Genomic DNA, 26,616 nt, shown 5'->3' with positions numbered 1-26,616 from the left:
TTACGTTAAGCTTACATTGAAATAAGATAGTTTTTGGAAAGGTTATGGTAGCACCCAGGTCTGTGGTACGCACCCTTACATGAAATACGTGTACTATATTTGCATTTCAATTTCTACTTAAAATGTATTTCGTAATGGGTATTTTGTGTTTCATATAAATGAGGTGAAAACACCTCATGACAGTATTCTTTTAATTTATACTTTTGCTCAACCTATGGTATTAAACAGGCTCAGAGGTCAGTCAACTTGAAATGGAACGAAAGGAAAATTAAATGGAGAGAAATGCGGTTTAATTCTCCTAACAACATTGAATATAAATTATTTAATTATTATAAGTATTAGTACGTATTTACAATCGCGTACTTATACTTTATTTGTTTTGTCAAATATAAGTAGATATAGTACTCGTTTAGTGCCACTTCCCAACCGCTGGACCATCTGTTTGCCAGTTTATTATTAAAGATCCTATAAATGGAACGATAGGTATGGCTTCACTGTGCGTGCGTTCGTGCGTGCGTGCGTGTGTGCGTGTGTGCGTGTGTGTGTGTCTATTTGTGTGTGTCTATGTGTATCTGTGTCTGTGTCTGCGTGTCAGGACACTGTCAACAAAGTAATAAAATATGGCTGCAGGTGTCTTAGCCTTGAAAGCATCACGCTTCGCGTCATATTATCGTCATTATCAAGTAATGTGCAGACATTCCAGGCGCCAAAAACCATTTTATGCGTATTCACAACATTTTTGTTTTGCATCTTCGACCGCGTAGGACGACGGAGTAGGATAGTGTAGGATGAGCATTTTTTTTTGGACACCTTCGTTCTTCTTAAAATCTAAGACAAAGATCTGCAACAAGCACATAAAAATTCGTAAAGTTCGTTCGCTGGTTCGTTCCGTAGCTCAGTTTGGAGAGCGTCAGTCATGGTATGATGAAGATGCTGGTTCGATCGAAGGAATTTAAAAAAAAAGGAAATATATCTTTTGAAAAAAAACTATTTATTTTTTAGTTTTCTTATCAGAGTTCTCTCTCTTCCTCTTATTAATAGGGTTCCTTGGGTCGTAGATATCAAACCAGTCGTCTCCCTTCGTCGAGGCGTCCTTTGCCAGCACAGCGCCCTTCTCTTCGAAGCGGAGAGTATGGCCCAACCTGGATTAACGTACAATAAATACTATATAAAGTGTGAGCTGTATACCACAATAATATGCAAAGATTATTTTACTGTTCAATGGACACTGTAAAAAAGTTTATATAATATGGCGAAATCCTGAGAAATCGAATTCTAATTATTAATAACAAAGATCAAACACTTAGAAAAAAATTCTTTTAACCGGCCGGATTCGAGCTGACGTCTTCTAGAAAAACTAGTACTTAGTACAAGGATAGCGCAATGAAACAACATGTGTTGTTACTTCACGTACACGTACGTCCGCTCACACCACTGTCTAGTGTCGCAATGGCGGGAACGGTGAACTGCAGTGTAACTCATATTGTCAATTGTCTATGATACACCATATGCATACACTAATACAATTGGCATAGCATCTGGCATGGCGTGGAATCCGGCCGGATCGAAGGAATTTTTTTCTAAGTGTTCGATCATTGTTATTAATAATTATAACTAGTGGAAAAATTCCACAAAAAAATAATTTAATATTATGGTGGAAAAACATCTAATATAAAATAATATAAAAACTAGAAAATTACAAATCGAATTCTTTTGTGCCTGTGGGTGCATCCCAATCTTTGCTGCACGCAGAAAACGGAATTATCTGTACAAACTAGGGATGGGTGTCGATTAATCGGAGTAATCGATGTTTTTGTGGAATAATCGGAATAATCGACGATTTTAAATCGATATCATCTGGTTCGATTAATCGGATAATCGATGATTTCATACCGATTTTTGCTAAAAAAAAATAAAACTATAATTCATAAAAATATTTTATAAACATGTCAAAATTTGGAAAAAAAAACAACAGCTTCCAAATGTAAATGTTCATTTTATTTAGCCGATTTTCGAAAAATTAGTTTTGCGTGCAATACCGTGGCACCAGAAACATGGTTTACACAAGCTAATCACAAAATTTATTTCCACCGCCTTTGAAAAATTTATAATTAATACTGATGTTTATACTACTATATTGTTGTAATTTGAAATAGGGCAGGAAATGAGGGTTATGTTACAGGGGTCCTATGCAGTCCGCCTGAGCGCGCCACTCAATAATTCTTTAAAATTAAATTAAGAAATTATAAACTAATTCTAGAAACCCTGGTAGCATTAGCTTAGACTTAATGGAGTATTGTCTAGCTCTCTCTATACCTTTGTCGATTATTCGATTTTTTAAGCCACGATTAATCGGTACATCGATTGTTTTGTCAAAAAAATTATCGATGTCAATAATCGATGTTTTGTTGGTCTATACCCATCCCTAGTACAAACCCACTCACCACTCGTCAGTATTTAGATTGTCATCGTCCTTGATATCTTCACTTGTGCTGGTCTCCTCACCAGCCGCTTTACTAGTCTCCGGGTCTCCAGTCTGAGTCTTCTCTTTGATAGCGTGAAGTTTACTCTTGAACTTCTCCAGGAGTTCAAGAGTGAAGTTTTCTCTGGAAGTTAAAAGAAATATTGTCATAATCAGTCCACTTCCAGGCTAAGTCATACCTGCTATGTTGATTACGGCTGAATTTCTTTATTCAACGATACATAAAAATAAATAAAATGAAGCAAATAAAAAGGACTAAGTGATGGACGAACAAATCGTGCGCCTGGTGGTAAGCGACACACCTGTCCATAACAGTTGCAGTGCCACTCAGAGCTTTAAATCACAAAGATCTGAGGGGCACTGCCACTGCGCCCGTCATTCTCAAGTGCCTGTAGTTTCACCAGCATACACCCTTACCCTTCGAAACCAGAACGCAGTAATGCTCACTTTACTGCTTGGCGCTAGAAATAGTTAAGGTGGCAGTACTTCTCTGGACGAATTCTTTCACAAAGAACTCTACTGCTAAACTTTTTTACTAGAACATAATAATAATAGTTGACTCATATAGTCCCACAGCTAGGCATATGTTATTAAATTGCTTTGCAGTTGTGTGTAAGTTTCCTCCCGATGTTTTGCATGATAAATTTTATTAAAATTTAATTTCGCACATAAATTCCGAAAATATCAAAGGTGCAAGACCGGCTTCGAACCGACAACACTCTGCTTGACAGGTGGTAGATCAAACCATTACACTATCTTTTCTTTTTTTCTATTTATAAAAAATATATAAATCAATAAATAATATCCGAAAATTGAAAATTACGATTATGAAGACAGAGATCGAAACATATAGAAAAATTCGACCCGGTGGGACTTGAACACACGTCCATGCTGCACCGTAGCATTGCTCTAACCATTGAGCCACGGGTCCAGTTACAGAGTCATCGAAATCTCCTATGTGTTTTTGTTATAGACTTTTCAGCATTCGTTGCCGCTAGTGACATCTAATGAGAGATTTGTGAATAACCTTCTCACCGCAGCCGCTTACCGATGTCGCTTTTCGATCTTCGATCAAATGTATTTATTGTAAATCAATAAATACAATTGTATTATTTTATATCTGTACAAACACCAACCAAACCACGGGACGTCACCGTATTCACCGTTCGCTTGTGTTATTTCTCCGTTGACTTTCAGATCGAGGGCAGTGGTCAATGAATACGAAAATTTTTCACAAGTGGCAGTGCACATTAACCAGTTTGTTTTGTTTACCTGCCAACAACGTTACGCGTTTTGATTTGACATTATAGTGCCGTTCGCGAGCCATTTTTTTTAAATTACATTGCCTGTTGGGTAATTTTCCGAAAAATTTCAAATAATGGAAATTTTTCCGGAAAAAATTCAGATATATTGGAATAATATATTTCGAAGGTTCATATTATATTTTTCTTTGAAAAATATCTTAAAATTTTATTAGAATTTATTGTAAAATAAAATTGTATAACCAAAAACATGTCAGTGCACAACGAGATTTAAAATGATTGGACAACAGCGAAACAAACCTTTTCAGTGGCTCCATCATTTTCGTTCAGTAACTTCAAATCTTGACAGGTGTCAACGTCAAATGTGAAAAAATACAGGAAAAATGTTGGAAAAATATGATTCTTTTTTTAAGGAAATTTTTCCATGACCCAACATTAATTACATTTAAACAGTGTCGGGAATTTGAAAACCTTCATTTACTTAAATAAAATATGTTTTTTTTACTTTAAATCCAATGTAGTTCATTTTAAATATTTTCTGACAAGTTGTCAGATTCGTAATTAATAAATAATTTATTTGTATGCAATAAAACAAATACAAAAATTTATTAAAATGTGTATCATATATTTGATGCATATTATTCATTTATAACATACATTTGTGCCCAAGACATTAAAGAAATAATAAGTAAGCTGGGACTAATAGCACTGTTTGGATGTGAATTATGATATCGGAGTGCCAAATAACATAAATTAGTTTTAATATTTTTAAAATGTTATAAATATTTTTTATAAATTAGTTATAAATAATAGTTATTTAGTATTTTTCGCAATTACTATAATACTAAGTAAATTGTAAACAAAATTTATTTACACCTAATTAATAATAATTATACACATGTATTTTAACACTGGTAACTTCATTATACTATGGCAACACAAAAAAAAACAATGGCGAACTTACATATAAATTTTTGTTGACATAATTTGTATATGTGAAAATATCGAGTTTAAATTCCTGACCAAATTTGGTATTGGGTTTACTATTCTGAGAAGTCTGGAATTAAAGATATTCCAGATTGAAGTTTCGGACGTTATGTTTCACATAATTGAATAAAATATGTTGGGTGTATTATAATATCAAAATAAACTACAGAAGACTTATGCAGAGTTAATAGAAGCTCAATGGTGCTGTTGGTTTGTGACGAGACGAAAGTTCAGAGGAAATTATTTTGTACTGGTATGGTCAAAAGGCAGTGAAGTTACGCCATAACAAAAAACTGAGTTAATATAATACTGGTAATTCGGACACAAATTTTTTTTTTTCGGGAAACATGCCATCTATCCCTGATATTGAGAACTTTTTTGTCCGTTATTACGTGAACTAACTTAATGTGGATCTATCTACAGGTAGTACTGAAAATCTTTTTTTAGCAGTTAGATGTCGCTCAACATTCATATACTGTCAGTTGTAGATATCAGTCCCATTACATACTAATAATACCAATTAGTCATTTGAGTTTCTTTTAATAATAATTTATTTTCAGACTTAGCCTTCAGTATAATTTGAAAAACTTATCGAATATATTTTATTCAAACTTCTAATTATGACATTTGAAGACGCTAAAGAATTCTTTTAACAATGATTTAGCCTTTGTTTTTTATTTTATTGAATATCATGATGTCTTTACCACCATACTATTCACATTTTTTTTGTGAAAATAGTCCACTAGTTTGATTATTATTTATTATTAATACAAGACTGAACATACACAAAGAAAAATCCACAAACAAAAACTAGACTCGACCAGGAACTTTTCGCCAAACCGGAAACTTCAATCTCCCAACTGAGCTATGCGTAACGAGTCATCAGACCTTACGAATGTCGTTTGTTTATGATGTCAAGTGACGGACGAACAAGTCGTGCGCCTGCTGGCAAACGACACGCCTGTCCATAACAGTTGCAGTACCGCTCAGAGTTTAAGTCGTAAAGATCTAAGGGAAATGCCACTGCGCCCGTCATCCAGAGACATACGTTGAAAAGTCTTATGTTTCATCTTATTTCACCGTTACCCTTCAAAACCGGAACGCAGTCATGGTCACATTACTGCTTGGCGGCAGAAAACGGTTCTAGGCTACGAAACCAAGAGTATATTATAGTATAAACTCTGTTATTACTACGTTGCCACCTGTACACAAAATCATAAAAGCATGACTGAGTAACCCTATATCTAAAATTTAAGTTTACACTACCTACCTATTTACGTGCTTATTAGTTGTAATACAGTATAGACGTAATCACATCTCTTTGTTAAATTTTATTTGGTTCTATAGGGTCTGAATAAAGGACTATCCACACATATCCGGGCCGTGCCCGGGACGTGGACGGGGCGTGCTGATTTGTATGAACTGCGGGCCCGTCCCGGCCCCGGCCCGGACACGGACATGTGTGAATGAGTTCATACTAAATATATACAACGATATTTTTTTGAGCCCCTGACGGAGCACTGCCCGTCCACGTCCCGGCCACGGCCCGGATATGTGTGGATAGACCTTAAAGGCTACTTAATTTATATAGAGCTAGAGTTAGCTAGAAGTAAAGATCATACTGTCTTTGTTTGTACTAATTTAGAATAATTAATAAAACTTGTAACTTTCACTTATAATTGTAACTTTGTAAGATTTCATAGACCTCTATGGTCGACACAATTGTGTTAGTAACAAACAACACAGATTTCGGTAATTTGAATATTGCTGGCAATACCAGCATCTCTCTTCTGTGTGTATATTCAACAATGTAGTTCAGTTTGTGTTAAAATAAACTTTTAACAATACAAATATGTTTCAATCAGAAACGCCGTCTCAAACATAAGGTGGCTGTACTTCCCTGGACAAACTCTTTCACAAGAAGCTATACTGCTACTAAATTTCTCTATATACTTCTTGCAGAACTTTGTTTTTTATTTTAAAGGCTTTTTTGTCGCAGTGGCACCTGTAAGAAACCTATAATTGCTGGTTCAGGTTTAGCCGAATCAAAGGAATCTTCTTTTGTGATAGTTCGGTCTATGTATCAGTAATATCACAAAAATGTAGTTCACACTATAATCTAATTATATCACATTGGAATAATTTCATAAAATGGAATTAACAATAACGTCAATAAAAGTTTCAATAACAATCAACCCGGTAAGGATGAAAATGGATACCTCCAAAAAATGGACGCTACGCCAAATTAATTTTGTTTCTTTTTTTCACAATATTCGTTTTTTTGGTTTTTTCCAACTTTGTTTTTTCTTTCAAAAATTCGAGAAGCTTAATATTAATAAATAAATATGGCTGTTTACAAGAATAACTGAAACTGACCAAAAAATAAGGCCTATTCCACTAGTCCCTACCAGCTGTCCCGCCTGGTGGGGACAAATGGATTTTTTTTCCACTCCCCTACCACACCATCACTGGTTGGGATAAGTGGAATTTCATTTCCACTTATACCTATCAATAAAATCTCTTGACGTGTTTGTATATGTATAGGACAGGTGGCAGTACTTTACAGTGACGGTGTGGTAGGGAAGTGCGGAAAAAAAACCTAATTGTCCTCACCAGGTGGGACAATTGGTAGCGACTAGTGGAATAGGCCAAAAATAAAGTTGACGTAGACTACTTGTACTAAGTGTTCACATGAGGTATCCAAATTGTACACATTTTTGTAACATTGTAGGTAATTGATGTAAGTTATAATAATATGCAAAAACTGCCAATTATATATTTGTTACATTATATTTGGTATAATAGGGCTAGCATCACAGAGCGCGACTTGAGCGAGAGAGACTTAAAGCGCGAGATACACTATGCGAGAGTTTTGTTTTTAATAACATCAAGTGACAGGGCGAACAACTCGTGTGTCTGGTGGTAAGCTACACGCCTGTCCATAACTGTTGCAGTACATAAGTTGACAAGTCTCATGTGCCTGCAATTTCACCAGCACCCTTACACAGGAACACAGTAATGCTCAAAATAATGCTTGGCGGCAGAAATTGGTAAGGTGGCAGACAGATAGACACAGGAAATAACAATAAATATATAGCATAAAAATTGTAATATACGATAAGAGAACTGAACATTGGGGCACAGGGGATTATATTTTTACAATATATTTATAACTAGTGGTCTGATACTTCGTCTGCGTAAAATAAGTACTTCTAGTAACCTACTGTATTATACTAATATTCATAGTTATTCATAGTGGTTGTCCATACAAAATTTGCTCCCCTACTTCACCGCCTTTTGAGATTCATTTTTGTGACAAAAAGTAACTTTCCAATAAGTAATACTCGACCACATTAAAAACGCATGACGCGAATGAAGCTTCACAATTTGGATAATTTTGATTCTCACGCAGAACACTCGATACTGACGAAATTCTAAAGGGACACCGCCAAAAAGCAAAAAGAAGAAGTAACTTGTATACAGATATCCTCAATACAGGGTTATTTGTAAAATACGAACAACCTCGCCGGACTATATTACTAACATCATAACAACTTTTGTTCCATGAATTTTAATAATTCATCAGATTTTAAGCGTGAGACACTCACTCAGAGGCGGGTGCGATGCGGGTTGGGTCGGGTGCCGGTCAGGTTCGGGTGTGAGTCGGGTCGGAACCGCGGCGGGTCTAATTCCGTGGATTTATATGGACGACAACACGCCGAGTGCAGGCGCATATAAATACACGGAAGTAGACCCGACCCGACCCGCGCCTGCTCTCTGTGTGTCACGCTTAACTTTCGTACAAAAATAAAAATAATCATAACTCCGTGCAAAACCCAAAAGCACGAGCCACCTCGCCGGGGAGCTGTAGGTTAGCAGTGACGGGGCAAGCTTGCACGTTTGAACTTACTATCTTACTACCAGACACAGATCTAATAGTGTACAGAAAAAAAATTAAAGTTTATTTTTGGTAAATTTATTATATTTTGTAAAAAGTCATAGAAGAAAAGTTATTGTTTATGATGTTAGTAATAGAGTCCCGAGAGGTATTTTTAAGGTTTTTATTGCAATGTCACGTGGATTCACCATGACATTCAATTATTTTTGTGAAATTACTCGACTAACTTGTTGTAATTATTTAATACAAAGATCGAATACTAAGAAAATCCATCCAAATCCAAATTCCATCGACATGACTGGATACGACCCAGCAACTTTTAGCAAACCGTGCCAGACGCTATGCTGTTGTTAATAATTTACAAATAACCCTGTATACCTGTAACATCAAAATTTGTATGTCAATATATTAGTAACATTATAACAATATATATAACAACTTGTAATTTGTATAAGTTAAAAAATTTAACAAGTTTTTATTACATTTTTGTAACACGCACTTGTGATTTGTATAATTACTTAATTTCAGTATGCAGACACTCATCCAAGTCATCCGAACCATTTATAACCGCCTCATCCCACGGCCCATATATATTATCCTTATATTTTTGCCATTTTACAAACATTAATGGGCAATATCCACTTAAAACACCAATTAACAACACAAAATACATCATCAAAACCAAAGATACACTGTACAAAGATACAAGTGTCAATAAAAGTATCAACAAAAACAGTAACAAGAATAATTTTGTATACAAAAGTACTTTAAACAACTGTGGTGACAGAACGAAAAATATAACAGATACAGTCAACAAAATAAATGCGTCGAACGGAGTTGACAACCGTGATACTAGACAGACAGAAGCGAATATAGCCGCGTTTATTGAAAGTGACTTCGATACAATAGCAGCTGGTACATCATAGTCGAAAAATATCAAATGTATCAGTATCATAATCACAGCCCAAGCGTAAATTGTATCAGTACTAACTGTATCAGTCAACGTGTGTAAAATAGGTGACAGCAAGTAACCTATTACCAAATATACAAGAACAGTTTTCAAATGCCTAACTAGTGCTGCGCTTTCAACAAAAATATACAATATATAACATAATATTGTTGCCGTTATTGACATATGTATTACTGTATATGTATTTATCCATTCATTGTACATGTAAACGTATAATATAGCATATAAAACACATATACAAACTCGTAGGACGACGCGGAATGAACCTAACACGGCTTCTTTTAGAGTAACTTTTTCTACGTATAAATTTCTCCGTAATTCTTCCAAGAATTTGGAATCCGTGTAGTTGTCGGGGTAGTCTCTGTTTTCGTACAAATTTTTCACCCACGGCTTTTTTCTTTGGAGTTTCCTTTTTGTTCGTTTGCTTCTGAAAAGACGTGATCTTGAATTAATCCTCATTGCACTTAGAATGGTGATTCACTTCACTTGCACTTAGCACTTGTTATATTATTAAAACATTTTAAATTTTTCGTGTTTTATCGTGTTAAAAGGCACTGTTTCTTTTAAAGCAATTTCGTATTGCAGCAGTCGGCAGTGGTGCATAACTATCGACTAACATTTGACATAAAAAAATATTATTAAATATTACATTCATTGTATTGTATACAAATCGACCTACTTATATTTAATAGGATTTGCGGCGTTTATGCAATGTTGTTTCTCCGTAACATTTAGCTTTAATAGAATGAAAAATCGGCAAAATTAAGACGACGTAAATTTGTACCAGCGACATACAAATTATTTTTTTCATGTCTCGAAAACAATAACTATTTTACATTCCTACGTCGTCACCCATTAACACACGGTAATTAAAATCCACAAACCATTGATACAACACTGTTAGAGTTAATTCACTAAGAAATATTATTAATGTTTATTTTCACAACTTACCACGACAAAGTCTGACGGAAAAAAATTGTGTCGGGACACATCGAAAATATGGAGTCAATCAACTCGTCGACTTGAAAAATGAGTTGGCGGTAATGTTAAAAATGTTATGCGTCAATAACCCATTTATACGTCCCATTGCTAAGCACGAGTCTCCTGCTCTTCGCTCTGGATGTAGGCCATAGACCGCTACTTGACCCAATGCGGGTTAGGGACTTCCGTTTTCCGGGGATTGTGAACCGAAACCGAAACTCCGAAACTCGCCGAAAAGCTCTTGGTAAATTTCAAACATAAATTCTGAGAAACTCAGAGGTGCAAGCCCGGATTCGAATCCACGGCCTCTGCTTGAGTGGCGATAGGTCAAACCATTAGGTTACCACGGCTACAAAAATATTGTGCAAATAATTCTCTGTTTTATAAAAAAAAACGACCTCAAAAGTTCGTGGAATTACGTAAACAGTCTCAGCAGGAGTACTTAAGGGCGCGTTTAACGTTCAACGACTGTCTGTCGTGACTGTGTCGTGGACTTTTTTATCGTTGAACAACAGCCATGTACGCTGGATCTTGACGACAATTTATCATTTCACGGCGACCGCCTTGTCGTTGGCAGATAAACAACGATAAATAAAACGTGACGACAATAGTAACTGCGATTATCTGTCCTCACATTTTTATCGTGACGTTTTATTTGCCAGACAACAGTCGCTTTAGCTCTTCTCTTTGTCTTGACAGTCTTGACAGTCATGTAAATATTTAAGTCACGATACTTTAAACTGCATGACTGTCTGTCGTCACGACATAATGGGAACGCGCCCTTAATTGCGAATCTCGTATGACATAAGTTCTTGCATGTATGTAAACATTATAATACGATAATATTATGGCTATTACTGCATGCGATAATAGAGTAGTTACGATGTCTCGCCATGAATTGTGCGATAAACTCTTTCCATGTAAATCGGCCTTAACAGTGACTTAAATATGTATGTCACAGGTGAGTAGACATATTTTTACATAGAGTCTCGATTTCACTGATCGTGTCCCGTCACTTGTTCTTGAAATTTGACGTGAAATTAAAAAACAAGAATTTTCAAAATAGGTCCGCAATTGACGAAGAAATCGGTGAATACACAGTACATGCGTATACAATTCGAGGATTTCGCTCGATTTCCATGGGATCCCTTCTGCGGATTCTGACATGGGACCACCTCGAAAGTGCACACTTTAAAAAAAAAAGAATTTTCTAAGTCGGTCCACAAATACGGAACTGAACGCATAACCTCTTCGTTTTTTTTAAAGTTGGTAAAAAGCTATATTTTACGGAATAATAAATAAATACAATAATCAAAACTAACCCTGATCCAAGCTTAGTGGCCGCCATTAAGGAAATTACATTTATTTCAAAGGTATAAAAATTAACGAAAATTTGCTTTTGTTTTTTTTTTTACAAACCCATAAAGATTTAATAGCTATAAGTACACAATGCGTTCGTATTAACTATATTACATGTCATATCACGCGAGGGAATTGCACGATTTAATTCGGCTTTCCCCTTTCCATCATCGGAAAACCAGACGTCGGCTGAGGTCATCATTATTTCAGCCGAATGACGTCCACTACTGGACATTAGTTCGTGCGTCAGGAGGAGGAAGACCAGTTCCTGGCTGTGGCATTTGGCATTTTGATAATCTGGCATTTTTCCAGCTCCTATGTTGTGGATATTCCAAGGATTCGCACGAAGCGTTTTGCTTCCACATTTATATGGCGAATGGGTGTGGTGTTGAATTCCCTGTCTACAGACTTGTTTCCTGAACGGTATAACTAGGGGCTTTTGAAGTCAAAAGTAGGCATTATTTAAGTAAGCATGCTCCATCTTTGACCTTATCGTCACTTTCCAACAAGTAAAATGGATGTGAAATGCGCATTTATTTAAAAAATAAAATAAAGTAAAAATTTATGATATATAGGTCATAGGTAAAGATTTTATAATAAGTTTTCTCTAGTATTTAACATAAGCTTTAAAATTGGAAATGTAACAAGTCGTGTACAATCTGGCATGCTTTTTTATAATATTAAGTGTCAGAACGAACAAACGCGTCTGGTGGTAAGCGACAGTGCCACATAGTTTTAAATCGCGTATGATCTTAGTGGCAATGCCACTTCAGACGTCGCGTTGAGGCTACTGTTGCTCAAAATCGGTCTTGGTCTTGCAACCTAATTGTAGCAAGACCAAGACCGACCCTGCACGATTAGAGCAAAAACAAGACTGAGTCTTATAATGACACTCAGACATGGACTTTAAAAATATTTTTGTATTTGATTTCAAATCAATTGATAGACACTCTCAAGCATCGGTGAAAGTCAAATAATCATTTATTCCACAGGTAAAATAAATTTACACTTGAAAACGTCACTGCTAAGCTACTGCTCGTTCACTATGCTGACTTCCCCGAGAAGAACAAGCAAGTAACTTTGGGGATTGCTCTAAATAAACTTAAATGCTATTGAATTCACGTTGAATTAAATTTGTGTAGAATCTACAGCCATGTCGCCTTTCCATGCATCTTTATCTAACACAAAGCCTGCAATTTTGTAATATGACTTTTCAATTAAAATATTTACAATGTAGGTTTTAAACTTAGGATATAATAATGATAATCTTGGTATCGACACCATGGTATCTTCTAACAACAAAGTCGGTTGTTTATTATAATAATATGCCAGATATTCACACCAATTATCAGGTCTCTACTGGGGACTCAGGTCTAACTAGAGAATTCCCTGTGGTATAAATACTAGAGCAACGGCATTTACTCCGGGCTACTACTGAGAAAACCCAGACCAGAACCAATTTAGAAAAGTTCATTTTCACAATCGAACCCGGGATCTCCTCATGCAATATATGTATGAGCAGATCAATATATATATATGTGAGCACATAGCACGTAGAGTAGTGGAAGATGCATATCATTTGTTACAGGAATGTGTCCGATACGAACAACAGAGGGCGGCGTTGATGAGAGACATGCAGATCAACCGAAATCCTTAGGTGCTATAAATAGTATATTAAGCAATCCCCACACGAAACTGGCAAAAAGACTATTACTCTTTGTTGCATCGGTTCTCCAACAGCGCCGCCCAGACATGTAAGCTATAGTTTAGGGAACGATCGATATATACATTGTATAGTCTGCTTACAGTTTCTTAAATAAATAATGATAAAAAATAAAATACTTTTTTATTTTTCTCACACAAAATAATGCGTACTTGTGATAAAACTGTAGCAACAAACATAACGGAAAATCTATGCGGCGCGGTGCCTGTCTTGAGCGTCTCATACCTTGTACCGAATACATACGCTGACTAGTATTATTAACCTTATACACGGGTTTAACGTATATACCTAAAATTACCACCAACCAATATGATCGCAAAAATATGATAAAGTTTATTTTTCGCCATTTGGTTGGACATTTTATTTATAATGTCAATGTGTACCCAAATGTACTTGTCTGTTGCGTTGTTCTAAAATCTGAACGAATAACAATAATAGAATATGACAGTTCAATAAGTAACGATAGGTAATTGCAAGACTTGCGAGAATCTTGCAGCTAGACCGAGACCAATACCAAGGCTGGGTCTTAGTCTCGTCTTGATCTTGCAGCGGAAAACACTACCTGAGATATAAAATTGACAAGACCCAAGCGCTTGGAGAAGAGGAAAATCTCGACATCATCTATGTATCAGGAAAATATGGTAATGAAACTTTTGGGACAGACGGACTTCTCTTGCAAGGACCTGAGGTTTGTCAAACTTCAAACCCCAGGTCCTTGCAAAAGAACTCCATTATCTACCCAGGATGCTACGAGAAGCCATTGAAATTAAAAAACATCCTAATTTCAACAGGGAATATGGTTTCTCCGTACCACCAGTTTGGAATCCTGTATTTCCTCTGACGAAAAATCCCAAACAGATATAAAACTGCAGTACTAATTAATATGTTTTAATTTATTCTAATTTCTATTATTAATAAATTGAATTTAATAAAAATTCATTCAATAAAATAATTTGTAAAACGTAATGTAGCGTAAACTGGAATGTTTCTTTGTAAAATTAAAAAGAAGTTATTTAATTATTAACTTTTGTAACTATAGTGGTAAAAATAGGGTGGTTTGCATTAATATTAATATTAGACAGAACTGGTTGATGACCACCTCAGTCAACTGTGACCATGAGACCTGTAAAGGGCCCGAAACGTCGGTTTGTTCGAAAAAACATATATACGCGATTTAAATCCGGAAAAATAGTTTCATTTCCTATGTGTAACAATCGCGAAAACCTAAGAACCTTTTTATACATTTTTAATAAAATATAGGAATGCACAATAATAAGAGATTTCCATATTACATTCTTGCTTTGTAAACAATAGGACGTTCGGTAACTTTCATTCGATGACTGTGTTCTGAATAACGTTTGTAGCCTTTGCCGGTCGAGAAGTTCGAGTAATCGAACGGGTGTGACGTCATTTCGGTTCGGTTTCGAATACGACAGTTTGACGTTCGATCCGGGTGTTGTGAATAAAAATGAAAAGAAATCGTCGATAACTGAGTTACCGTAAGGTTCTGAATCGACCCCCTAATAGTAATCGAGGCTTAAGGCCCTACCATTGCTTTTTTCTTCCGTACAGACAACCGTATCAATTGTTTGGTCTCAAACTAGGGAATTCTCTGTACTATGAATACGAGATCAACGGAATTCACTCACTAAGACCAGAACCAACTTTGAAAGATCCATTTCCCAAATCGGGAATCAATCTTGAGACCTTCTCATCCAGCGCACACAGTGGAAACCGTTTTTAAAATTCTCTACTGTTGCCTTATACGACAACGTAATAAATAAAAAATAACTAATATTATATTTACCTAGCAGCTCCCTTCTTTGGTAGCTTCTCCTTCATCTTCCTATACTTGTCCTGCTCTTCTATATACTGTTTGTACATCTCGTTGTCCTCTTCTAACTTGTTGTCTTTCTGTGGAATGTCTTGCTTGTCTTTTTCTGATTCTTGTTTAGATCCTTTCATCTCCTTCTTGAGTTGTTTAATTTCATTGCGAATACGGTCTCTGTAATAAAAAAATCTTTAAAAAAAAAAGAATAAACAAAACTAGAATAAAAAACTTAGAAGAAATATGATAAAGTGGCCGTACCACGAAACAGAATGCATTATACGAAAGTATCGTTCGTTCGATATTCATGGCCTACTAAAGAAGAACCACAAGCGTACCGCACCAAGTAATAACCGCCATGTATAGCGAATCACCCAGCATACACTCTTTTGCATTTTTGTTTTCTCGAAATTCATTGAAAATGAAAATATTTCATTTTAAAATATAAATTATGTATATTCTGATTACAAAATTACATAACTGAGGAAGGGAACGTCAGCTCTGCGGCGTCTATTTAGAGATAATAATTATGTCTGTAAAGGAAGCTAATACTACATTTAAATATAACAACTTTTTTTATATACTCCCGGACACATATTTCGAGCCAATTTGCATTGTCAGTATTAAATGTCCTTAGCTTAAATAATGTTTGATTGATCAATAACTAATTCAAGTTTGAACTGGTGTACTAAACATCATTTGCAAAAGGTTTTGTTGAAAATTTGAATTTGCGAAATCGGCAAAAACTCTTTCTTCAATGATAATAAAACAAATTTTATTCTGACACTTGAAAAATAAAAATGCAAGATGGCTCGATTTATGTGTCCGGGAGTGTATAACATCAAGTGACGGGACGAACAAGTCGTGCGCCTGATGGTAAGCTACACGCCTGTCCATAACAGTTGCAGTGCCACTCAGAGCTTCAAATCGCAAAGATCTGAGGGGCACTGCACTCGTCATCCTGAGACATAAGTTGATAAGTGTCATGTGCCTGTAATTTCACCAGCACCCTTACCCTTCAAAACCGGAACACAGCTGCTGAGACTACTGCTTGGCGGCGGAAATAGGTAAGATGGCAGTACTTCCCTGGAGGAAGTCTTTCACAAGGATCTCCACTGCTTACATAACATACAAATTTTTGCCACGTCGATTTTACGCCGGTCAACGTTAGCGGTAACTAGTGATATTTTCATGTTTTTTAAAACTCTTACCTCTCTTTCTGCCTTTGTATGTCTCTCTCCTTTCCAATATAATATTCACCGTCATCGCCGTCTTCATCGTTTTCACTCTTTCGTCTTTTACTCTCAGGACTATCTCCTTCTTTTTCAACACTCTTGTCTCTCTTTTTGAGTTTATCCCTGATGCTGTTCACAGCTGACGCTGTTTCTTCTTTTCTCTTTTGAATTTCAGAGTCTGATAGTCCTGCTTTTTGGGATTCTTCCTCTTGTTCTAGTTCTGTGGAGTTTATTATTATTTTTTATAATATAATATTATTATTATATGACATTATATGTTGATTGTCGGTGGAATTGTTGTAGTTAACGTCCATCGAGTATATAACCAGAACTAGAGACGAAATGTCATTTAATTTCATTGAAAACTATTCCGCCAAATCTTTATTGTGACAACTGCGCTCCAATTGGCCAGCCCGAATTCTAAGTCAGTGCTTGTCCGCACCCTCATGTTTATGCATTTATATGCGCCTTAAAAATTTTTCAATGCAATCTTTTATTGCCTAATTATTATTTTTAGTGCCAATATCTCGTTGTAACTTGCTATATAAAAGAAAAAAAATGTAAGTAATTCTGTCTTAACTCTGTAACTCCATGAACACCCACACCAACTGCTTTCGGCTTCTCCGTATAATATTAGGCGCACATAATAAAAGGGGTTCACAATCAGCGGAGGTTCTCAATCATATTCTTACTGTGGACATTTATTCACGGGGTGTTGTACCACGGCCAGAATAGCCGCTGATGTCGTTTACGATCGCACTGCACCGCTTCAGCCTTCCTACTTGTCTAGGGCTTCGATGGAAACCACAACCCACTGACCCGGCGTTCCCCAGAACGTTCCAGAACCCGCCGGCGCTGCCTTATAGGGAAGACCCCGCAGCCGCTACCGTATCCAGGGGAGTACCGAACTACGGATAGTCAAATCAAACCAAGAGTTAGGCCTTTCGAAACCACCAATTATAATCAAAATTAAATATTTTATTATTTATTTGTTGCGCAAATTTCTTTGTTTCATTCCACCACATCCTGGGTACGAACGTCACAATATACATTAAAATTATGAAATTATAGTTGCAACTTCAATGATAATGATCGTAGCTGCAAAATAAAGTTGCGGTATTAGGGATGCCGAGCCGGCAGCCCCCGGAACGCCTAGGCAGCTAGGAATGCTTCGGGAGCTTTCGGGATGCTTCGGAAGGCCGAGCGCGACAGTGCGGGGCAAGTGGAGGCACGCAAGGCAAGACCATAGATATAGAAAAAAAGGGGAGATATGTAATGACGCTATGTAAGATCGGGTGCCGATGTCGCCACTTTATAGCTTGTGTGCAATTCAAACTTTACGCTCTATTATCTACTTTTTCATCCTGGTTCAGCCATTCACCAATAGGTGGCGTTTTAGTAAAAATACTACTAATATATAATAGCTAACTAATACACGTTAGATGGCGCTGAAACTCATTGTTCGTTACACTAAGAACTCACGGAGCGGTTTTCACCCGCGTCTGCCGCGGAACCGCGGCATCTGTAGAATGTAACAGTTAAGTATGTACAATTAGTAGCACATTTCACGGCGCGTTTTACGCCTGTAGTGGTGACGGTTGTTCGCGGTTGCCGCAGCAGGGTACTAGTAGAACCGCGCAGGACGTGATGACCTGCGCTCGTCGCCCGCACACTTTGGCGGTCGGTTCAGGCGCAATGTGGTGCAGGCGCACGCAGGGTGAGTTCTCTATTAACCGCGCGACTTGCAATGAACTCCCACTAACTTCGCGGTGCGTTCCGCAATCGCAACGGTTTCGTGCCCGCACAAACTTGCAGGGTCGTGAGTATTGAAATAAAACCGCTGTCTAGCAGCACCGGCGGGCGCGGATGGAAACCGCTCCGTGAATTGTTAACCTTATTAACCTTAAACTGACGCTACTCAACGAGTGATGTGGTCCTACCTAATCGATAGTTGGAAACCATGTGACTGTTTTTAATATTAAAAAAATATTCCATTTTTCATACTATGTATTATTGTAATACACTGGTACTGGTGTATTATTAAATTAATATAAATCATTATTATTTTCTTAATGGCGGCCACTAGGCTTGGACCGGTGTCAGTTTTATAAGAATAATATAAAAAATATGGCGAATGTCGCCAGTGTCAATTTTCCATTATACGTTACCACGGGTTGGTGAAGTTGTCACTGTCAAGAGTAAACTCAAACCATCAACGAATTTAATAAATTAAGTTATGCTGTTTTTTTATGAAGGATTTATGTAATTTTCTATAATTGTTTCTAATTTATTTTGCATGCACAAGTAAAATAAAGCCGATTTTATTTTATTCATTTTTTAAATGCATTTGCTATGAAAATTGTAACAAAGTCAGAAATAGTAATAAGAAAACCAATCTTTCGATTTTCCCGCAGCTTCAATCCAACCTTCTTTTATTTTGAACTCATTGGAAAAACTTAAAAATTAAAAATACTCTACGTTTAATCTACGAGTATAATGGAATTTAAATATCTAAAACACATAAATTTTTCTTCAAGCAACAGCAAAATCCAAATTGACATGAAATTTAAAAGGTTGTCCGAAATATGAGTTGTGTTAAAGTTACTCGAAATAAAATGTTTAGTAATAATAATAATAATAAAATAAACGAAATCAATTTAACGTGAATGCTTTTCGCTTCGATATTTTAGGGACTTTAATTACAAAAATCATAGTAAGAAATTCAAACATTTCAATAAAAATTTATTGTCGATAAACATCAGTCTTCGTAAATGAACATCACTATATTTGAGAATAGAAATTTCTATGGAGACAAAAATAAAACATTGAATAATAATAGAAATAGTAACTAAAAACGCAAATAGCCGGTTGAATGTTATCTCACTGGTTTTAAAATTTTTGTTTTTACTCCAATTTTTACAAGGTGTATCGCTACAACTTGGCATTTTCACGTTTTACGAGAGATCTTGTATGTACAACGATCGCCAAGTCACTGTGGCTATGTTTGTAGGCGCGTCACCTCACGACACGAACCACGCCCCCATATCATATTTCCCCTTTTTTCTATATCTATGGGCAAGACTGATCTGAAGTGAGACCAGGCGCGAGCATGATGTCACGACGGAATGCTTCAGCATGCCGAATCTTAGCGTAAGACTAGGGATACCGCGGCATAATTGCCATCAGTGTGCGCTAGCATGTAGAAATGCCGAAGGATCCCCTGCCGAGCCATCCAGCCAGTGGGTGCCAAGCCAGAAACGTACGCGTTGATTTGTTTAAAAAAAACAACAAAAATTTCAATTTCAATCACAATCCATACTTTTTAACAATAAACATACCTGCAGCAGTCTTTTTACTAAGCCTAGGATCTTCCAGCAGGTCGTGTGATGATTTTGGTTTGGATCTGTATTCCAGGGCTTCACCCTCGTCTTCTTCCGCTTCTTCACCGAATGACAGCAGACCGAAATTTCTACAAGAAACAATCGATTCATTATCAACTCATTATACGTCCCACTGGCTTTATTTAAGAAGAGAAAGCGGTCGGGCGACGCGTGTCGCGTCCTGCAATCACACTTAGTTTGCCGGATCGAGCGAGCGAGCGATTTATTTCAATAAATATTTTAGAAATTTTCAGTATAGAATACATAAAATATAGGTTTCAAAAAAGTAATAACAGTGACATGTTAATTCATTGCCTATGATTAAAATTCATACTTTAAGAATGAATAGCCGCCCAATACTTACATTTATTTTTAAATTCTCGAAAAGTTTTTATCGATATACCTCATCTCTAGCAAATGAAGCATAATTAAGTAACCTTTGCGTGTTGTTGTTAAAAATGAATGAATTTTTGGAAAAAAAATTTTCCGCTCATCATAATATAAAATCAACGTTTATTTGTAAGAACAAATAAACATTGATTTTATATTATTTTTACTTTAATTTAATATATATTTACTTAAATAAATATATTGCGTAGATTAAAATTTAGATTTTTTTTTATAAAAGCAATCACGTTATACATATTATAATAAAGAAGGTGGTAATGAGTTGAGAGTGTGTCAGTGCGTGTGCTACTGTTTCTGTGCGTGTGCGTCTGTGTCTGTGCGTGTACGTCATTGCGTGAGTGTATCAGAATTGTTAATTAAAAACCATGTGATCTCATCCTTCAAAATGGTTCCAACTGAAAACCAGCGTTACAGCAATTGAGCTGTGACATATGCTGAGTTTGGATCCATTTCAGCTCGTAACTGTAACTCTTTGTATACTGGCAATGTGTGATGCTTGCTGAATAAACGTTTCTTTCTTTCTTTCTTTCTTTCTATGTGTAAACACTTACTTAACACCCTGCCGTTCTTTCTTCTTTTTCTTAACAGGCTCTTCAGCAACCCTCTCAGCCACTCTTGGCACAATATCAGTGAACGGGTTAATAAGTACAGTGGTACTTGTTATTTTGTGAGGATGGTCTGGACGATCATCTGGTCCTATTAAACCCTCGGCTAATTTGAGGACGTTGTAAATTGTTTCGCCTGAAAACAATGACATTTTAATTAACATCCGTCTTCCGCTGGGATAAGCTGAGACTAGCAACTTTCCCGGTATACCGCTTTCACTTTCACTCGCATCAGTATTCTTGTTATCTATAGAATACGCAATAGACGATACTATATAACTATAGTTTTAAACCTCATAAATGACACCTTTTGAATATCAAATTCCATGGCATTAGTTAACAATTAAGTCTATTAGAAGCCCGAAGCCGAAGACTGATGGCTTCAATAACTCGAGTTTGGAATTTTTTACCGCCCGTGCTACATACAACGATTTTCATCACATTCGCGAAGAAATAAATACAATCGTAGTTTAATTCTTGTATGAATAAATATCGCTTCACAACACAACGATTACAGATTTTGCCATTTGGCGGATTTTTTTTTTTGTATAAACAGATGGCCAGCTATTCTTCCAACTAAAAAGACAAAAATGCATACAGCCACGACAATAAAGGTATAAAACAAATAATTTCAAAATACCGCATCCCTCATGGAAAAGTGGCATAACTGGAATTACGTCAAACATGTTTATTGTTCCATCAGACACAGAAAAATGTAACCCACATCGTCTGCTGCAAAATTTGAATTTATAAAATCAATTTAGCAAATATTTAGTTTTTGTTTCTATACTTCAAGGTTATATGAAATAATTCAAATTTTTCGAGCATTAAACTATTTGCTTAAACTAACTTATAAGAGAAGTGCAATAATTTTTTTTTTAATCCATTACCGCCATAATGAAGAAGCCCATGGGCGTAATTCAACACATTACAGCCGAATTTGCATGTTATGGCAATGTTTACAAGCAAGTGTGATGAAATAGCATACAACAAGTGCATAAAACGCGTCATTGTACCCGAGACGAGGATACTTAAGTCGAGGTAAAATGGGTTTTATGACCGAGTTATACACTCTGCTTTTCACTTCGATTGCGAAGAAATTAAACAGCAATGTTATTAATAAACGATTATTTCATTAAAATTGAATGTAAAATTACAACAATTAGACATATTTAATGTGATTTTTATGCACTAGAGCATAAAATCCTATTTTATGCAGCCTACACCCAGCATAAATACGAACTTTAAGAGCATGAGAAGTGAAAAGATTATTTACCATTTCTATATAATGCCAATATAATTACATGTATTCAGCTATACTCACCAGTGACCTTTCCAAAGATGGTGTGCTTGTTCTGCAGCTCAGGAGTGGCAGCTAGAGTGAAGAAGAATTGTGACCCGTTGTCATCTTTGCCTGCGTTTGCCATTGCCACCAAACCGCGACGATTGAATCGAAGGCGAGAGTGGAACTCATCCTGGATAATTTGTAAATTTTTTTTTATAACATCAATGACGGGACGAACAAGTCGTGCACCTGATGGTAAGCTACACGCCTGTTCATAACAGTTGCAGTGCCACTCTAAGCTTTTAAAATCTGAGGGGCACTGCCACTGCGCCCGTCACTCTGAGACATAAGTTGACAAGTCCCATGTGCCTGTAATTTCACCAGCACCCTTACCCTTCAAAATCGGAACATAGTAATGCTGACATTACAGCTTGGCGGTAGAAATAGGTAAGGCCTGCCTACCCTGGACGAACTCTTTCACAAGAGCTGTACTGCTACATGAAGCAGATTATAATTCGTTAATTCAATACTGTGATATAAAATCACAATAATAGTGAAAATGAAACTGTTTCTTCGAATTTAAATCGCGTATATTTGTTTCTTCACAGAATTCAACATTCTGGGCTCTTTGCAGGCTTTAGGGTGAGGCTAGTGAAATAAAGAACTCAGCTTATAAAGGCTATAATAATAATGATAGAAATAAAAAAACAAGAGTATTATGCGAATTCTTTCAGCTTCAATTGAGATGTTGTTACCTTGAATGGTACACCATAGATAGAATCTCCGCCAGTGCCATCACCATTCGGGTCACCACCTTGCACTATAAAACCAGGCACCACTCTGTGGAATATAGTACCTAGAAACAAAACTAACATTGAACTGAAATGATAAATGATTTAGACTCTAGGGATTCTTGATGCAAGTTTCTGAGATGTTACTAACGGCTTCAATTATTCAGTTATGTATTGTAGAACAGTTGCCCATATTGGCGTAGGAAACTGCTGATCCGCACTTCCTTTTAAACAGTTACAGTTAAGGCGAGAGTGAATAGGTGAGGTGTGCATGCTCCATCAACCTCATCGTCACTTTCCATCAGGTGAGATGGTGGTCAAATGCGCACTTACATATATATAAAAAGAAAAAGTTACATTTCAACAAAATAGAACAAACCAGCCTAGAATCTGAAATCTTGGAATTTCCAGGAGGTATTAGCTATATATTAGTCTATATGTATCATTTTCTTGAAGTTTACGCAAACACTCTCCTATCCTATCTCTGGATGTAAGGTATAATTTATGTTATTTCATACTTACCATTGTAATATCCTTCCATACACAACTGGATAAAGTTCCTGCAAGCTTTTGGGGCCTCTTTTGTCCATAATTCTATATCGATTTCTCCACCACTTGTTTTCAGTAACACCTGAAAGTTAATTAATTTGTATATTTAATATTTATTTTTTATGATATCAAGTGATGAGACGGCTGCTAGTCAGCCTTATTAGCCTTAATTCACAAAGTTGAGAGGCACTGTCAGATGGAGAAAGGGAGTAGACCCTCTGAGACATATGACTGCATACCAAGGATCTTGAATATTCAAAAGCCCTGATAGCTTCTTACAATGCTAAACACTGCAGAGTCTGTCTTGAGGTGGGCGAGGTAAAAACTGTTAGAGCCAGGACAATTCTTCATGTCCTAGCTCCGAACTGCAAGGTTGGCACGATTAAATAATTTTGATTTAAATAGTGATTTAAATCAAATTATTTTTTCAATAAAAATCAGTGATTTAATCAAGTGTGTAATTTTATTTTCTTTTACAGAAATCATCATAAAATCTGACAATTATATTTTAAAGACTAGGATCTGAGAAATCAATATCATTATTATAATACTTAAACAAAAACAAATAAAAAAAAAACTTAAACAAAAATCTTTGACTGTTCCTCTTCACTAAATATTTATTTCTGTGACATCCACCACTCTAGTGGTGACACATTTTACATTACTATGTTTTACGCAAAAATATAGTTAAACTGGATGATTAGTTAGGATTTTTTCAAAAAATTGGGCTTTATAATAAACCCTGCTGGGCCCTGAATAAAGTCTACCTTGTAATAACAATACGTAATTGCCACAAAGTTCATTATACTTTGGCTATAAAAATCCACTTCCATTCTGTACTACGGCAATGTAAATTGAGCCTTAATGAATGATTATGATTGAGGTTCCCTGTTTGAAGAGGGAATTCGTCTTTTTTTGAAGTGCACATTTGACCTACACATCTTACACATATCTTTCACTATACGGCTAGTCGTAGGCAGACGGCAGAGTACGACTCTTTCCAAATAACTCATAATACCATTGACGCAGCTGGGACTCTGAAGTAAAACAGAGTCGCGTGGACAGCAAACTGTGTTAAGTTGCTTAGTGGAAAATGGTACTTATGGAAAGTAACGATGAGTTCGACAACGGAGTATGCACACCTAAATAATGCCTATTCTCTCTCCACTTGGAAAAGGCCTTAGTTGTACTGTTCAGGGAACAAGTTTGCACTGCCATATCGCCATATAAAGTTAGTACAGAGAAGGCCCTACCTCCACTTTACGAATATAATAACGTACTTAAACAATAGTGAAGCGATTATTAGTTCATATTGCAAATATTACGAAAACAACCTCAATATTATGTGGTGTGTTTCTTGTTATTTGCGCTTCCTAATAAAACCTTTATTAGGAACCACTACTAAGAATATTAAAAACAAGTTTTTGTGTAAGCTTTTAAAAACTTAAACGTTCACTTTTATTGGCAAAACACGGTAGTTATTAGACAAAAATAGTAAATGTTTTACCTTGCCCAAAGCAGGCGGTTCTTGAATGTAAATGTTACTCATATTGAATCAAAAACTATTCACTCAGCTCAAAAATACACATTGCTTGGTAATTCACACATTAAATCACATAAACATTTTTATTTTAAAGCATTTTGCCTGAATATCTCTATTCATAGCCTTCACTTCACTTTTTATTTTTATGGCTCCATTATTATGAGAAGTGATGATTTTGCCAATTTCACAGTTGAAAGAAAAAAAAACGAAACAAAAAAAAAATTCGCTAAGCTCTAATAGGACATTAACCGGTGTTGGTAAGTTGGACTAAGTACTCAGTTGAGAATGTAAAACGAAACAACAAAACAACATTTATAAATATATGTTATTTAAGTGGATAAATTTACATAGAGTAACAATATGGGGGGAGAACACTAAAGTTAAGAGGTTGTTTATGTTAATGGGGCGGGGGAATTTTGGAGAAAGTAAGTTATAAAGTGGAACAGCAATATTAGGACAATTGAAAAAAATGTGTTCCAAGGTACCGTCTTCTAGGCCGCACTCGCACAGAGAGTGATCTCGAACTCTGATTTTACGCAAAAATACAGGTGTGCAAACATGGCCTAAGCGCAAACGAATAATAGTGGAAGTGATGTTATTAGGCAAATCGCGACGTTTAAAAAACCAGGGTTTAGTGGGTAGATTTGGTTGGAGGTTACCATAGTGTCTACCAACAGTTTGTCGTGATTCCTGCCAAAGGACCGACCAGGAGGCTAGCATTTGGGGTTTGGTCATGGCGAGCAGATCTCTGGGGAAGCACTTACAGTATTTGCATACGCCAATTCTTGTCGCATCCTTTGCAAAGGCGTCATAGCCAATGTAATCTAAACAATCAATCAGTAAATTGATAAGAAGATGACATGACTACAGACTTGTCAATAAGCTTATAAAAATATCGATGTGTAAATACATCTTCTCAAATAAAAAAATCGATACTTTTTTTATAAATTCTGTATCGTCGCTGTTTGTGTACAGACAAAAGCACGTCAAACTTGACTCTTTGTACTTTTTACCCACAGACTATAAGATGCTAATTTGGACCGTTCGTATCGTAAGCGTAATAGTCGTAGTCGTAGTCGAGCCGAGTGATCATAATGATACATTAAGATATGATAAGTCTGATCTGATTTCTTACAAGTTAGTGATTTTAGTTTTTTTTGTTCCTAAAATTATTAAGAATCTTTATGAGTCTAAAATATTGTTTGTGTTAAGTTTACTTATCTGTCTATATTAGGTATAGTTTTAAAGAAATCTTTATTTTAACTTTAAGTGAAACATTGTTAAGCGACATCTCTCGCCAGGACTGGTAGCTGTAAAGGTACTAACTGGG

The 26,616-nt window shown here is 36.1% G+C and overlaps 1 protein-coding gene across 1 annotated transcript; it reads right to left on the bottom strand.

Annotated features, from left to right (window-relative positions):
• Positions 1-976: 976 nt before the first annotated feature.
• Positions 977-25,386, bottom strand: LOC113227575 (spliceosome-associated protein CWC27 homolog). The gene is made up of 10 exons (XM_026460529.1): positions 25,251-25,386; positions 23,717-23,825; positions 23,159-23,259; positions 22,443-22,593; positions 21,065-21,254; positions 20,064-20,194; positions 16,702-16,945; positions 15,470-15,667; positions 2,445-2,606; positions 977-1,142 (listed from the first exon to the last, which is right to left on the bottom strand). Exons 1-10 carry the CDS (start codon positions 25,290-25,292, stop codon positions 992-994), a joined length of 1,479 nt encoding a protein of 492 aa, XP_026316314.1. The 5' UTR covers positions 25,293-25,386; the 3' UTR covers positions 977-991.
• Between the last annotated feature and the right edge of the window lie 1,230 nt (positions 25,387-26,616).

Source organism: Hyposmocoma kahamanoa, unplaced genomic scaffold, assembly GCF_003589595.1.
Source record: "Hyposmocoma kahamanoa isolate Upper Pololo Valley unplaced genomic scaffold, ASM358959v1 211, whole genome shotgun sequence".
In the NCBI taxonomy this organism is placed as follows: domain Eukaryota; kingdom Metazoa; phylum Arthropoda; class Insecta; order Lepidoptera; family Cosmopterigidae; genus Hyposmocoma; species Hyposmocoma kahamanoa.
This window is presented reverse-complemented; position numbering and strand designations above follow the sequence as displayed.